General features: G+C 38.6%; 1 protein-coding gene across 1 annotated transcript in view; it reads left to right on the top strand.

Annotated features, from left to right (window-relative positions):
• The first annotated feature begins 1,154 nt into the window (after positions 1–1,154).
• LOC139713577 (dynein axonemal intermediate chain 3-like) overlaps positions 1,155–13,944 on the top strand; it is a 38,720-nt gene continuing 25,930 nt past the window's right edge. The window contains exons 1-10 of the mRNA XM_071625292.1: positions 1,155–1,359; positions 1,927–1,986; positions 3,274–3,464; positions 4,333–4,437; positions 5,752–5,931; positions 7,754–7,953; positions 9,722–9,838; positions 11,153–11,264; positions 12,461–12,664; positions 13,068–13,247. Of these exons, the coding sequence (XP_071481393.1) occupies positions 1,155–1,359; positions 1,927–1,986; positions 3,274–3,464; positions 4,333–4,437; positions 5,752–5,931; positions 7,754–7,953; positions 9,722–9,838; positions 11,153–11,264; positions 12,461–12,664; positions 13,068–13,247 (1,554 nt within the window). The remainder of the gene's footprint in view (positions 1,360–1,926; positions 1,987–3,273; positions 3,465–4,332; positions 4,438–5,751; positions 5,932–7,753; positions 7,954–9,721; positions 9,839–11,152; positions 11,265–12,460; positions 12,665–13,067; positions 13,248–13,944) is intronic.

The following is a 13,944-nucleotide window of genomic DNA, read 5'->3' as shown; positions in this document are numbered from 1 at the left end:
GTGATCAGATCAGGCATGATTATTGAAAAGTGTGATGAAGATTATTGTTCCATCACATCAGTGTCTCTCAGCTATTTTAGCAGCATCCATCACCACATGTTTGCTTTTCACAGAGTCGAGCACAACCTTCCTTAGCCTATTCTTGCCATCTACTCTCTTTCCTAGTTGGATCCCAGATTCCATCTCCATTCGGGCATGGTAAATTTAGATGAAGTACTGTATTGTATGTGATTCCACTGTTTTGTAGGATTAGGAAATGATTAACTGCACCAGCGACCCCAACACATACTGTTGTAATATAGTTACAGCGCCCCGCGCCAGGGTTATGAAATGATGGGAAAATATGCCACAGAAGTGGTGACCTCATCTTGTACATAGTTTGTTTATTTATTTATTTATTTATTCATTTATTGATTGATTGATTGATTGATTTATTTTTGCATATAATATGAATGGTAAACCCCTTGTGGGGACACATACATTGTTTTGTATAATTTCAAAAATTGAACCTGGTTGATGTTTACATGGAATGTTGTGTGGGACCTTGAAAAAGCACAACTTGCTAAACAAGGGACCCCCCCCCCCCCCAAAAAAAAAAAAAAAAAAAAAAAAAAAGGAAAAAAAAGATACATGCAAATGAGTGGAAATGAGATGCAATGTATTGCAAATAAATAAGTGGCTGAGTGTGAAACAAAAACAAGAGGGAGGTGGGGAAGGAAGAGAAGAAAAGAAATAAAAAAATAGAGAGTAGTGACCGTGTATGTTACAAGCATGCGTAAATGCACACATTGGTCATTAATTAAACGTCATATAATCATCAATCAACATAAGATGCAAGGAGGTATTTTTTAAATCTTTGCTTGAATAACAAGTAACAAAGATGATCTGTTTATCTATAGAAGCCTGGAGTCACATTTGCTTTGTTGGGTTTGATTCTATTGAATTTATAGTGGTGGCAGTAAAAAGGCCATGTTAATGAGATTAAAACACACACACACACACAAACACTCAGGATGGCTCATCTTTTAAAGTATGTGGATTGAACTTTTGATTGACCTTTTATACTTTTCCTATTCTGTAATTACCACTCTGTGACAGGAAGAGCTGCAAATCATCTCTGTATAACCAGCAAGGGGGAACCATAGAGAGCAAGGATGGCAGAACTGGAGGGTGACGCCACGCCCAAGGAGGCAGAGAGTGCCCAGGTAGAAGAAAAGGAGGTTGACACCAAAGGAGATGCACCCAAGACCCCGGAGAAGTCGGGCACACCCGGCAAAGGTGGCCTCGCCCCTCCCAAGGCCACACCCAAGAGTCGAGAGAAGAGTGCCTCGAAGTCCAAGAAGGGGGGCAAAGGTTGGTGTTGTCCTACACTGCATCAAGTAGCAACCATCTTTTACTTCCTGTCCTACTGTAAACTTAGAAACTGCATGTTGATTGACTGATTTTTCATGTTGGGCAGTTTCAGTGAAAATCACTTGCCTTACATGTGGCTGATGCGTGTATTTCTGTAAATATTTCAACACATCTCTCCCAAATATTTTGTGAGTTCTAGTTTTCATGCAAGGTTTAGCAGGGCATGAAAGTTTCCAGTCTGCAAATAATTCCATGTTTACAGTTCGTGGTTAAATCAATTTGCACGCTTTGTATACAATATCATGTATGTCTTTTGGTTTTCACAGTTTCTTAACATTGTCATTGTGATCTCATTGATAGATAATCAAGAGACACACTTTGCATTTCCTTAATTGATCAGATGCAGAGTCTGTTGTCAATGATAATTGTGTTGATTCTGTGTGAGAAGAAAAGTATTTTATGTATTTATCCTATTAATTAGCAGTAGCAAATGAGACTGCGCACACAAAACTGTAGATCATAGTTCATTTGTACTATTGAAATCACATTTGTAATGAATCCTCTCTTTCTCAGGTAAAGCAAAAGCAGAAGAAGCTCCAAAAACCCCCGAGGCTGAGACAACAGAAGCCAGTGGTATGTTATAGCCCAGCTTGTTCATTCCCCTAGAAATTCTTCTTATTGTAACTTCTTGTTTTTTTTTTTCAGTATGCTCGATTGCTAACAGGTCCTGGTAATAGGAAAGAGAGGGAGAACTTAGATGGAAGATTTAATGTATTTCCAAAGCTGTTTACACTGGTCTTTGTACTTGAATAGTAGTAGAAACTAATAATAGAACAATGTTCAAAATTAACACTGACTGACTGAGAAATAGCGTGCTCAACTGTGTGACCAACAACATTTCTCAGGTGAAACATGCGTCACAACAGTTTTGGGTGTCATATGTCAAGAGCCTCATGACAGTGATATGTTTTGTTTTCCTACATGATTCCCATTCCCTCCGGGATTCAACATTACCTTTCACCTGTCCCTTGCAGTGACGTACCAGGTATTACCCATCAGTAATTCTATAACTAGAGAGCACTCTGAGAGCGCAGACCTCCGCCAAGCATGCAGCTCATTTCCACCACTGATCTTGTTCTTCCATAGAGATATCAGTTATTTCCACCCATACATACTTATAGCATGCTGAAAGTCGCCCGATTTCCCAATATAGAAGCCTTTGTTACGTCATAAACCCTCAGCTGCACGGTGCGCCTCGCCCTAGCAGAAACTAGAGCGCGCAGTGCGCGCATGCAAACCTCAAATATGCGCAGCCTGAACTCCCAAGTTCATTGACCCTACCTGCCAAAATATAAAAAATCCTTCATAAATTCCCCCAAATTCTCGGATCACTTCCAAAAGTTAGTCGTTTGTTACTTGTGTCATTCTCAACCTTTCCTGCAAGTTTCATCCCAATCTGTTAACTACTTTTTGAGTTATTTTGCACACGGACAAACTAACTAACTAACTAACTAACTAGCGAACAAACACACAAACCAACAGTAATGAAAGCATAACCTCCTCCCTTGGCGGAGGTAATTAGCAACTAATGACTAACATCATTCCAACAATTTTTTTGAAACAGCAAAAGAAAACAATAAAAACTCAATTGTCTGTAACGTCAATTATCATGAAAGTATGTTCCTACATTACTAGTCCTCAGCAAGGTTTCATATTTCTGTTCAAATTTGCTGTTCTACGTGATGGAGAAGATGAAAAGAAAAATAATGTTATTAAGCATTAAGAACAATATTCAACCTCTTTATGCCTGCAAAAAAAAAAAATGATAATAATGAAATAGAAAAGACAGAGTGAGCAAACAGATTGTCACTTTATTAACAGTGCTTGGACTCTAACCCTGTATATTATTTCTCTTCACAGCAGATGTACTGCCACCCAATGTGGTGCCTCTCTTTATGGCCTCCAAGTCCCAGGAGCTCTTCAAGTGTGTGTGTGATGAGGACGTCACCCAGGAGAACCCCAACAAGCTTCTCAGTAAGGAGGAGATCATCCAGGACATGAAGACCAGGGCGGCCGTCTCTGACTTCTTTCCCATCAAGCAGGCCATGCTGGTAAAGCAAGCCCTCCCTTCCTCCTTTTTGTCCTCCTCAAACCACCCCCTCCCCCCTTCCTGTCTAATCAATTTTGCATGTCTTGTTTCCAGATATATATCAAGAAAACAGAAAAGAGACCAGGCAACATGTAAACATTGGAAACAGTGAAAACATCAACGCCTCAATCCTTCAAATAAAGATGAATGAAGCTTTTGTGAAATGCATTGCAATTATCCATAGCAGGATTCATTAGTCAAGGGTAATGTATACGCCGAATATTTTGCGAATTTAGTGAGTCAGGTGCTATTCGCGAAATTAAAGACACGCGAAAATATTGACTCTGATCCCAATGTGACATACGTGTGTACTCTTCTCCGTTCACTACATGACTCCACGATCGCGAATTTAACCCCTTGCAAAATCGTTGGAAATTCCCGATTCGCGAAAATTTAGAGTTGCGAAATAATTCATATGGCATATACAGTATTTTAACAGATTCCTCACGTGCAGTGCAGCATATGGTTAACTTAATTGGAGTGAACGAAAGTGTCTGTATTTCTATATTTGACAAAGGTTGACTCCGTTTTCTTGTCAGTAATCGACTTGAAATTTCTTTAAACTGGGAAAGTCTACTCCCTGTACTTTCCCAAAAACTAATTTGCACATTGTTCTGAACATTTCCTGACAGTACGTAGGGCCCCAAACCATGTTTGTAATCAGGAAGTATTGTTTCCAATATTGATTTAGAACATAAACAACAGAATACAGATTTTTAAGTTCATTTTATGTGGTAAGAGTGCTATCTTGTTATGATGAGATTGCAGGTTGTGTGATAGTCAGTGATGGCACTCAAATTTTTGTTTAATGTCGTTTGGTTTTTGTACAGGACTATGATGGGGAGGAGGTGCTGCTAGTCTATGATCCAGACTTCAAGTGGGGACAGAACTTCATCGTGGCCCTAAAGGAGGAAGCCAAGCAGAAGCTCCTTGCTGTAAGATTCAAGTTTTTATGAAACCTATTTGTAGGATTCCTACTTTATATGTCAAATTTACAGGTTCTGCCCTTGGTCAGTTGGGTACCCAGGGAATTAAGTATCCCATAGATATAAGCAAGTCCATAGTGTCACAGTGTTTTGGTGATACTGGCAGTGATAAATGTGTATGGAACATCTGAGGAATGTCAGTGTTTGATGAGGCATAGAAGAAAAAAAATGCAAAAGTTTTTGTCAATATCATTGAAGTGAGATGCTACAGATGATTGACATGGCGCAATCACGTCAATCATCTTGTCAATCATCACGTCGATCATCATGATTGTGCCATGCGATCACTCTTCATGTAGTCATACCTATGCATATATTATTTGTGTGTACCTCTACTCTGGTTTAAGCTCAGAGAAGTGAGAGACACTGTATTCAAATGCCATAAGGTACCAAGAGTGAAACTCATTTAACTGACTTTCTCAAAGCTCTTGAGGAATGTTCATATTCTTTAATAGAGGAATCATTGCTCCTCATGATATTGAACTTGGTTTTGTTTTGTTTGTTTGTTTGTTGTTGTTGTTGTTGTTTTTTTTTTTTGGGGGGGGTGTTTACTAGTTGGTTTTTTTGCTCTCCCATGTAACCCAAAACAAGTACACCTTTTGGTACTGAATTAGACAAACATTTTGAGAATTTTATGGAGGTCACTTCAGTAACTTTATGCATAGACCCTCCATGGCAATATCTACATCTCTCATAGATGACGTCCTGAGTCTGTGTGTCACTGAACACCAGGTATAATTTGTATTTCACCATGTGCTACCTCTTAATAGATAGACAGATAGATAGATAGATAGATGGATAGATAGATAGATACTGTAAAAGTGGTTTCTTTCGCGGTGGTTTTATTTTCACGCTTTTCGCGCTTTGAGGTTGAACCGTGAATTTAACATCACGCGAAAATGTTTTGAACTCGTCAATTGTACAACACTATCATTAGAGACTGCGAATGTAAACACACGCGAAAAAGTCCACACCGATGGAAACTGCAAAAGTTTCTGTACGTGAAAGAAACCACTTTTACAGTAGATAGATAGATAGATAGATAGATAGATAGATAGATTGATACATAGACACATAGATAGATAGATGTTATGTTTTATTTTATCAAAAGGTTGGTACATAGCAGCCCAGAGACGGAATTGCATGTCCTTGGTGTAAACGTACAAACAAAACAATGCAATACAATAATTATACACATTAAACAGATTTTTTAAAAAGAGCCTTACCCTCTTATATATGCTAATCTTTGATTCGTGCCGACAGGTTGATGAGAAGAAGGATGAAGGAGGAGAAGGCGAGGAAGGGGAAGAAGGAGGAGAGGGTGCCGAGGAGGAGGTGGACCTCACCATCTACCGGTATGTGCCCCCCGAGCCCAAGGAGTGGATCTCCCAGGGGAGCGAGAAGGAGATTGAAGATGAGGCTGTGGTGGAGAACAGAGAGAAGGTAGGTGGATGGTGATTTGTCTGTCAATTAAAGGACAAGTTCACCTTCATAAACATAAGGATTGAGAAAATGTAACAATATTAGTAGAACACATCAGTGAAAGTTTGAGGAAAATCGGACAATCGATGCAAAAGTTATGAATTTTTTAAATTTTTGTGTTGGAACCGCTGGATGAGGAGACTACTACAGCTTGTGAGTCATATGCGTACAACAGTATAAAGAAAATGTAAAAGAAAATTCAACATATTTTCACTTTTTTCACATAATAAAAGAGCACTTGACTTGCCTCTTTCTAAAGGTAGGGGGAATAATATTACCCATAACATTTGTCGGTAAGGAGTCAGGGGAATGTGTACTTTTTTCAAAAGATGGAATTTTGTGAAATTCTCTTTATATTTTCCTTATATTGTTGTACGCATGTGACATCTAAGTTATTCATGCACTGCAGTAGTCTTCTCATCCAGCGGGTACTGCACAAAAACTTCAAAAATTCATAACTTTTGAACCGATGGTCTGATTTTCCTCAAACTTTTAATGATGTGTTCTACTAATGTTGCTACATTCTCTTAATCCTTATGTTTATAAAGGTGAACTTGTCCTTTAACTACTTCATGATCACCATATGCAGTATGTAAAATATGCATTTCTGGTTAAAGGTACTGTTTGCCATTGGGAGCAGTGATTTGAAAATTTTTTGAGATATCACATTTGATGCATGTGTGTAGGTCCTACAGGATAAAAATTTTGCAATAAAGCCTAAATATATAAGGATATATCACTGTGTTTCTCTATAACCATAACTGAAGATGGTTTAGTCCAGAAACATTTTTATTATAACCATTATAACTATACTTAACATTGATTATACTTATTCAAATTTTTACATAGGTTGTTTCTATCCGTGACTCACATTTTAGAACTATTTTGAAGCACTAAATCTGGGTTTTTTTGTTTCATTTACAAATGGTAAATTATGCCTTTAAAAGCCATAGAACCTATAGGCTATTGGTCCAATAGAAGTCAATAGGCCAAATGGTTTCAATGTGGAAAAAAAAAGTAACTGGGAAACCCATAGAATGTCTCTAGGTCTATGGGACCCACAGAAACCATCAGAAAACTTTTGATAGACCATTAGGAAACCCACAAATCCTGTTGGACCAATAGAAACCCACAGAGAAATCCTAATTGACCTACAGAAATTTGTAATGGACCACCGGTATTAAAAATGACAGACAAATCAATGTAAAAAATTACTATAAACATAATTAAACATATTGGCAACTTTGTTCTATTTGTCAACATAGAACTTTAAGTAATATCAACAAAGTAAAAGACTTGCTTTGAGTTTCTTTTCTATAGCTCACAAAGAGGCATGGTATGAGCATAGTAATATGTCTTCCTGTGACACTATTTGAATGGTTTCTGTTACATTGTAAGCTGTCTTCAGTATATTCATATAGTACCAAACTTGGGCGACAAGATCAGCCTCAGAAATTCTGTTGTTAGTCATGTAGATGGTGTGAGGTTATTTACTTAGTACATAATTATGTAGATAACTTCAGTGTTGCATCAGTGATGAAAATACCAATATATGGTCTCCTCCGCCCCCCCCCCCCCCCCAAAAAAAAAGGAACAGTTACCCATCTCGTTTTGACCATGAATTACTTAAATAGTATGCTCTGTATGTGTGTGATGGAGAAACAATGTAAACTCAACTTTGAATGTTACCTTGAACTTGAGACAGAAGTAGCATACTTATGTCAATGGTAATCCCCATGCGATCCTATTTTTGTGTTCTTTTGTGGTTGTCAATCTACAACAGCTTTCGTTCGCCATCACACGTGTACGACGGGACTTTGGCGCCCCCGTAAATTTCTCCGACCGAGGCCCGGACGATGTGAAGGACGGCTACATCGAGTGTGCATCCTACGAGGACAAGAGTTTCAATTTGAAGAAGGTGGAGTTAGACTTCGCCATCCAGGCTGTTCCAACGTACACGGACAACGGTACTCAGACAGACTGGTGAGTACAGCATTGGAATGTTAAACCTTGACCCCGCCAACCACAAGGCTAGCATTACCTCCTCCCTGGGCCAGAGCCACCCCTCCCCCCCCCCCCCCCCCCACACACACACACACACACCACACACACTAAAAACATTGTGCAGCTCCTGATTTATACTTGATGATGTAGATGTTATTTCTTGCATCTGTGTTAGATATTGACTTTTTGTGTACTCCTTTTTACATTCTTTGCTCAATTGCCTTCCAAGTACCTAGGGAGCATAGGCGCCGGAAGTGGGGGGGCAGGGGGGGCGGCCGCCCCCCCAATTCAAAAAGTGGGGGGGCAAAACGCATTTTTGCCCCCCCAAAAAGCCCCCCCCAAAAAAAAAAAATAAAAAATAAAAAAATAAAATAAACAAATAAATAAACAAACAAATAAATAAAAATAGATAAAATAAGATAGATATGTATATAAATAAATAAACGTGACAAAACATAGCTACAAACGGCAGTTTTTGGACTGAAAAATGTCAAAATTTCCAAGCTCGCTATGCCATTCTCCTGATGTTGCTGCCAGTAATTGCCAGCAGTTGCGCCTGGGCCGCCCCCCCCCCCCCTTAATTTCCAAAGCGAAAAAAAATATAGCTACAAACGGCAGTTTGGGGACTGTAAGATGTCAAAATTAATCGTCAAATTTATTCGTTATGCCATTTTCCTAACGTTGCAGCCAGTAATTGCCAGCAGTTGAGCCCGGTGCGCCTCCCCCTTAATTTCCAAAGCGAAAGATATAGCTACAAACGGCAGTTTTTGGACTGTAGAATGTCAAAATTTTCGAGCTCTCTCGCTCCGCTCGTTTGCATTTTATTGTTATGCAATTCTCCTGATGTTGCTGACAGTATATGATTTGTCGTTTCACACCGTCATTCCATAATCCATGTAAGGAAAACTTACAATGTTGCTCAATGACTGCATTGTTGAATGTATCACATTCCGTAATGTATTGTAGTCCCATTATTGCGCACGCACACACGCACAAGCATACACACCGTCAAAATTACTTTTCCACAAGGTGCCCACCCCCAATGTTTCAACCCACCGTACGCCACTTTACATATATATATATATATATATATATATATATATATATATATATATATAGATGTGTGTGTGTGTGTGTGTGTGTGTGTGTGTGTGTGTGTGTGTGTGTGTGTGTGTGTATGTGTATGTGTATATTGTGTAACATATATATAGTCTATCGTGAGCCCCCTCCAACATTTGCCCCCCCAATCCAAAACTGCTTCCGGCGCGCCTGCTAGGGAGGGTGTAATAACATGTGAATGACATACACTTGTAATGGGAGCAACAACTTTACATTTTTCAAAGCACTTTACAGCCGTAAAAAGCAATTGAAAACAGAGACTGTGTAAAGTTATCAAAATTATGACATTCTTGAATTGATTTCTGTATTAGATGTTGTGTGTGTAATTAAGCTAATGCTAATTTTAGCATTTGATTAGTGTATTGAGTAACGTAAATTATTGTAGGGTTAATAGTAATGTTGAATAATGTAAGATTATGTTTTGGTGTAATTATGAAACAATATGTTATGCAAGGCGCTTAGAAACTTTGTATTAAGCGCAGTAAAAATGTTTATTATTATTATTAAGAAAAGAAAAAAGAAACCTATGATCTTGGGTTTTTAGAACAAGCTAGTTTGGGAAATGATTTGAGCTATTTTATATCAGACAGGACAATTCAATTAATCAGCATGTATTTTTTTTTTTCAGGAAACATCCATGCAATAAAGCAGTGCAGTACGCTCCGAGAGAATTCAGTGAGGAGGAACGGACCAAGATCTCGGAGTCCAAGAAACTCGCAGAGTTCATCGAAAGAGTCGCCCCAAGGTTTGTCTGGAAAACATGAGAATGATGTCAAGATATGGTCTTGATTTTTTTTGCCTCCATGTGTATGGAATGTGATTGGTATCAAAGTGATTGACACATGTGGAGTAGAATGGTATTGCATTAATGAGATGAAGGAATGCATGTTCGTATGTTTTTGCCTTCAGGTTAAAGGGATGGTGCAGTTTCGGTTGAGATGTTGCCTCAGGTTTCCAACGTTTTTTGATGATGATCTTTTTGGAGATAATGAGAAACCTCTTATAAAATATGGAAGAGCGTATAATTCGAAGTGGAATTCAATGTTTATTTGATGAAAATTGGCTTCGAAATGGTTGAGATACCCAAAACAAAGCAGTCCTCATGAGGTGGGACCTACCTTATAGTGGGATTGTTTTGTTTTACTCTGTTATTGAATATCTCGCCCAATTCAAAACCGATTTTCATCAAATAAACTTTTGATTCCTCTTAGAATTGTATGCTCTTTAATATTTTATGAAGTGGTTTCTAAGTATCTTGCAAAAAGTTAAAGGGATCATACAGTTTTGGTTGAGACCTAATTTCAGGTTTCTCACATATTTTGGTGAGATAATGAGAAACCTCTTATGAAACATGACAGAGCATGTAATTCTATGAGGAATTCATAGTTTATTTGATGAAAATTGGTTTTGAAAAGGCTAAGATATCCAAAAAAATAGCAATTCTAATAAAGTGTGGGACCCACACTTTATTACGATCACTTTGTTTTACTTTGTTTTTGGATGTTTCAGTCATTCCAAACCCGATTTTCATCAAATAAACTTTGAATTCCTCTTAAAATGGTATGCTCTGTACAATATCATAAGTGTTTTCCTGGTACCTCACAAAAAGTTAAAAGCCCAATTCTCATCTCCACCAATACTGTACTATCCCTTTAAAGGCTAAATCCTCACCTCAGCCAATACTATACTATCCCTTTAAGTCATTATTTCCTTCACAGTGCCTTTTGCTCTGAGTCATTTGATTCAAACTTTTTTTCATTTCTTTCCTATTTAACATGAATGTTTGCCATTCTACAAGTGTAAACGGCCCCACTGTTTCCCAGTAGAGCAAGGTAGAAGAAGACTTGTTCACACTTTTTTCATTACACTTTCTTTTCAATAACTTCACTGTCTTGCTGTTTCTCATAAAAGGGACCTCCAAATACAAATGGAAAACTTCCCCATGCAGCAGTGGCATGTCATCGCCCCAAAGGTTATCAAGTTTGAATAATAGAAAATATTTCACATCAGATTCAATGGATTGAATTCATCAGTGATTCCTATCTTATCTTAATCTCAGATTCGACTTGGCGCTGCAGCAGAATGAGATCATGGACGTCTTCCTTGATGACTGGAAGGCTCTCGCCAACGAAGACAACGCTTTCGGGAGCAAGTCAGACAATTATCTCAAGGTAGGGTATGCAACTGGTCCTTACCTAAAGTCTTAGCCAGACTTACTGGGATGTCATGACAATTTCAAGCAGAATCTTTGCTCTACTTTAGTTTCTGTGTCAAGATATTTTCCTTAAGATTTAAATTGATCCAGGATTTGAATAGAAATTGTCAGTTTTGTTCCCTTCAGAAGCAAGTCCTAGATTAATGGGTTTTGGATGGTTGTAAAAGAAGTGCCATACTAGTGTTCATATTCTCTTCAAACTTGACAGAGGAGTAGGAAACATATCCAAAGGTAGAATCATACCATACTTTTTTTTTCCCCCCAAATACATTAGTGCCAGAATGAACCACTACAGAAACGGTTCAACAGCATGTAATTTGTCGCTAGGGTGACAAGACCTTGTATCTATAAAATGTCAAATGTTCAGGAGAGCAAAAAAACATGGCAGCCAAAGCACTATATTAAATGGGATAGCCTTTCCTTTGACATGCCGTGGTGGCTTCATTTTTGGGGTAAGACAGCTAGGATTTGGACAGGACATCACTGAACTGATTATCTGACCATTAATCCAAAAAAGTCATATTCACCAAATACATCAGATACGAGGTCTTGTCACCTCAGCGACAAATTGCGTTAGTTCGTGCAACATATTTCAAAATATAGCATATGCTTGAGGGTTGTGTCATCAATGTGACTATCACAATACAGTTTAGTGAACAAAGTTCTCTGCAATTTTAAAGTGGGTCGTTAGTTGGATCGATCTGGATTTATGCAAGCCATCCTCAATATCTTTATTATCTTCATTTCTGTCATTATCATAACCATTATTAATGCCTTCATCTTTGCTGTCTTCCACACCATCTTATAGTTCATCATCATTATCAGAATCATCATCACTGTCATCAGTGATGCTAGCATCATCATTATCATCATCATCATTGCCATCGTCATTACCATCATCATCATCATCATCATCATCATCATCATCATCATCATCATCATCATCATCATCATCATCATATCACCATCATTACCATCATCATCATCACCATCATCATCACAATATCTCCGTCATTACCATCATCAACACCATCATATCACCATCATCACCATCATCATCACTATCATCACCATCATGCACCATCATCACCATCATCCTGGTACTGTGATAATCATTAATGTTCTCAAGGTACTGCCCTTTTCTCCACACAGGAGTACCAGTCCTTCACCGACCTGCAGTTCAGCAAGGACAAGGTGCTGACCGCGGTGGAGTGGCACCCTACCATCAAGGGGGTCATCGCCGTCTCCTGCGCCGAGCGGATGACCTTTGATGACCGCGTGGACCACGCCTCCAAGATCATCATGAACCCCTCCCTCATTCTGCTGTGGAGTTTCACAGACCCAATCCACCCACAGGTAATGTGTCATCGCAATAGCTTCCTAGACCTGGACATTTTTATTTAATGACAACCAACCACAGAGACATAATAATAATAATCATAACTATATTGAGAATGACCACAGTGAAAAAAAAAAGTGATCTTGACACCATAAAGTTACCATATTGGCACATGCTCGAATAGATGATTTGAAATTCTAAACTGACAATTTTTATGTTGGAACATAGATTAATTACTCATCAAACATTCAATTGACTCCTGTTGAAGGTAGCTGTCACAGACAATTCCCTTTTTTCACCAGCTTCTTCAAGGGACCAATGTGTCCCAGCATAAATTAAAACATAGTTTGACTTCTTGATATGTCCTTCTACATTATTGAAAATCAATCAACCACCAATCTATCTTTTTCCACTATCAAGGTGCTACTAGAAGCTCCTGACGACATCTTCGGCTTCAAGTTTAACCCGTCCGACCCCAACATCATCGCCGGGGCCTGCATAAATGGTCAGGTTGTCATGTGGGACATCAGCAAGCACGTGGACCGCCTCAAGAGCAACCAGCGGGGCAAGCAGAGCAAGAAGAACTCCATGATGAACCTGGTAAGAGAGATGGTTACTGGGCCACACCCAGCAACAAATCTTGTGAAAATCCCCCTTCCATCCATTTTGAAGTTTTGGGGTTTTTTGTGTTTTTTTTAAATACTTTTTTACATACTATTTTTTTTACTCCTCCATTTCAGGGACCCATTTCATAAACTAGTCTATAGTTGTCTTTGACAAGGAATGATGGCAGTTATCACAGGAGGAACTCAAATTGCTCATAGCTTATCGTTTGATACGTTGTTGCTGCTATGGTATCTACCGCTACTTTAAGCTGCAATTGTAGACTGATTCATGGAATGTTGTTCCTGCCAATTTGCCCCCAGGAGGGGGAGAAATTTTGTCTGAGGTAATGTTAATGTATAGGGAGTATAATTTAAGGACAAGGAGGTCACAATTCTGTTTAGATTTCAATGGAACTTGCATGATCTATTATCTATAATTCTTCATGAAAATTTGGGAGGCCCATCTTTGCATTCTGGCTATCCCAGAGTTTAACTATCAAGCGAATGGAAACAAAAAATGACATTCACGTCGAACAAGTACACACATTAAAATTCTGCTGTAATAAACAGAATCTGAATGGGCACAAAATACACTTTACTCTCTAAATGACAATTTGCCTTAAACGTTTCCAAAATGTGTGCTCAAACGTGTTGCACTTTCAAGCGAATATCTCCTTTTACGGCTCTCTGAC

The sequence above is a fragment of the Diadema antillarum genome, unplaced genomic scaffold (assembly GCF_040938485.1).
Source record: "Diadema antillarum isolate AM-2024a unplaced genomic scaffold, OU_Dant_1.0 seq00002006_RagTag, whole genome shotgun sequence".
Lineage (NCBI taxonomy): Eukaryota > Metazoa > Echinodermata > Echinoidea > Diadematoida > Diadematidae > Diadema > Diadema antillarum.
The sequence above is the reverse complement of the archived record's forward strand: the minus strand, read 5'-3'. Positions and strand labels throughout refer to the sequence as shown.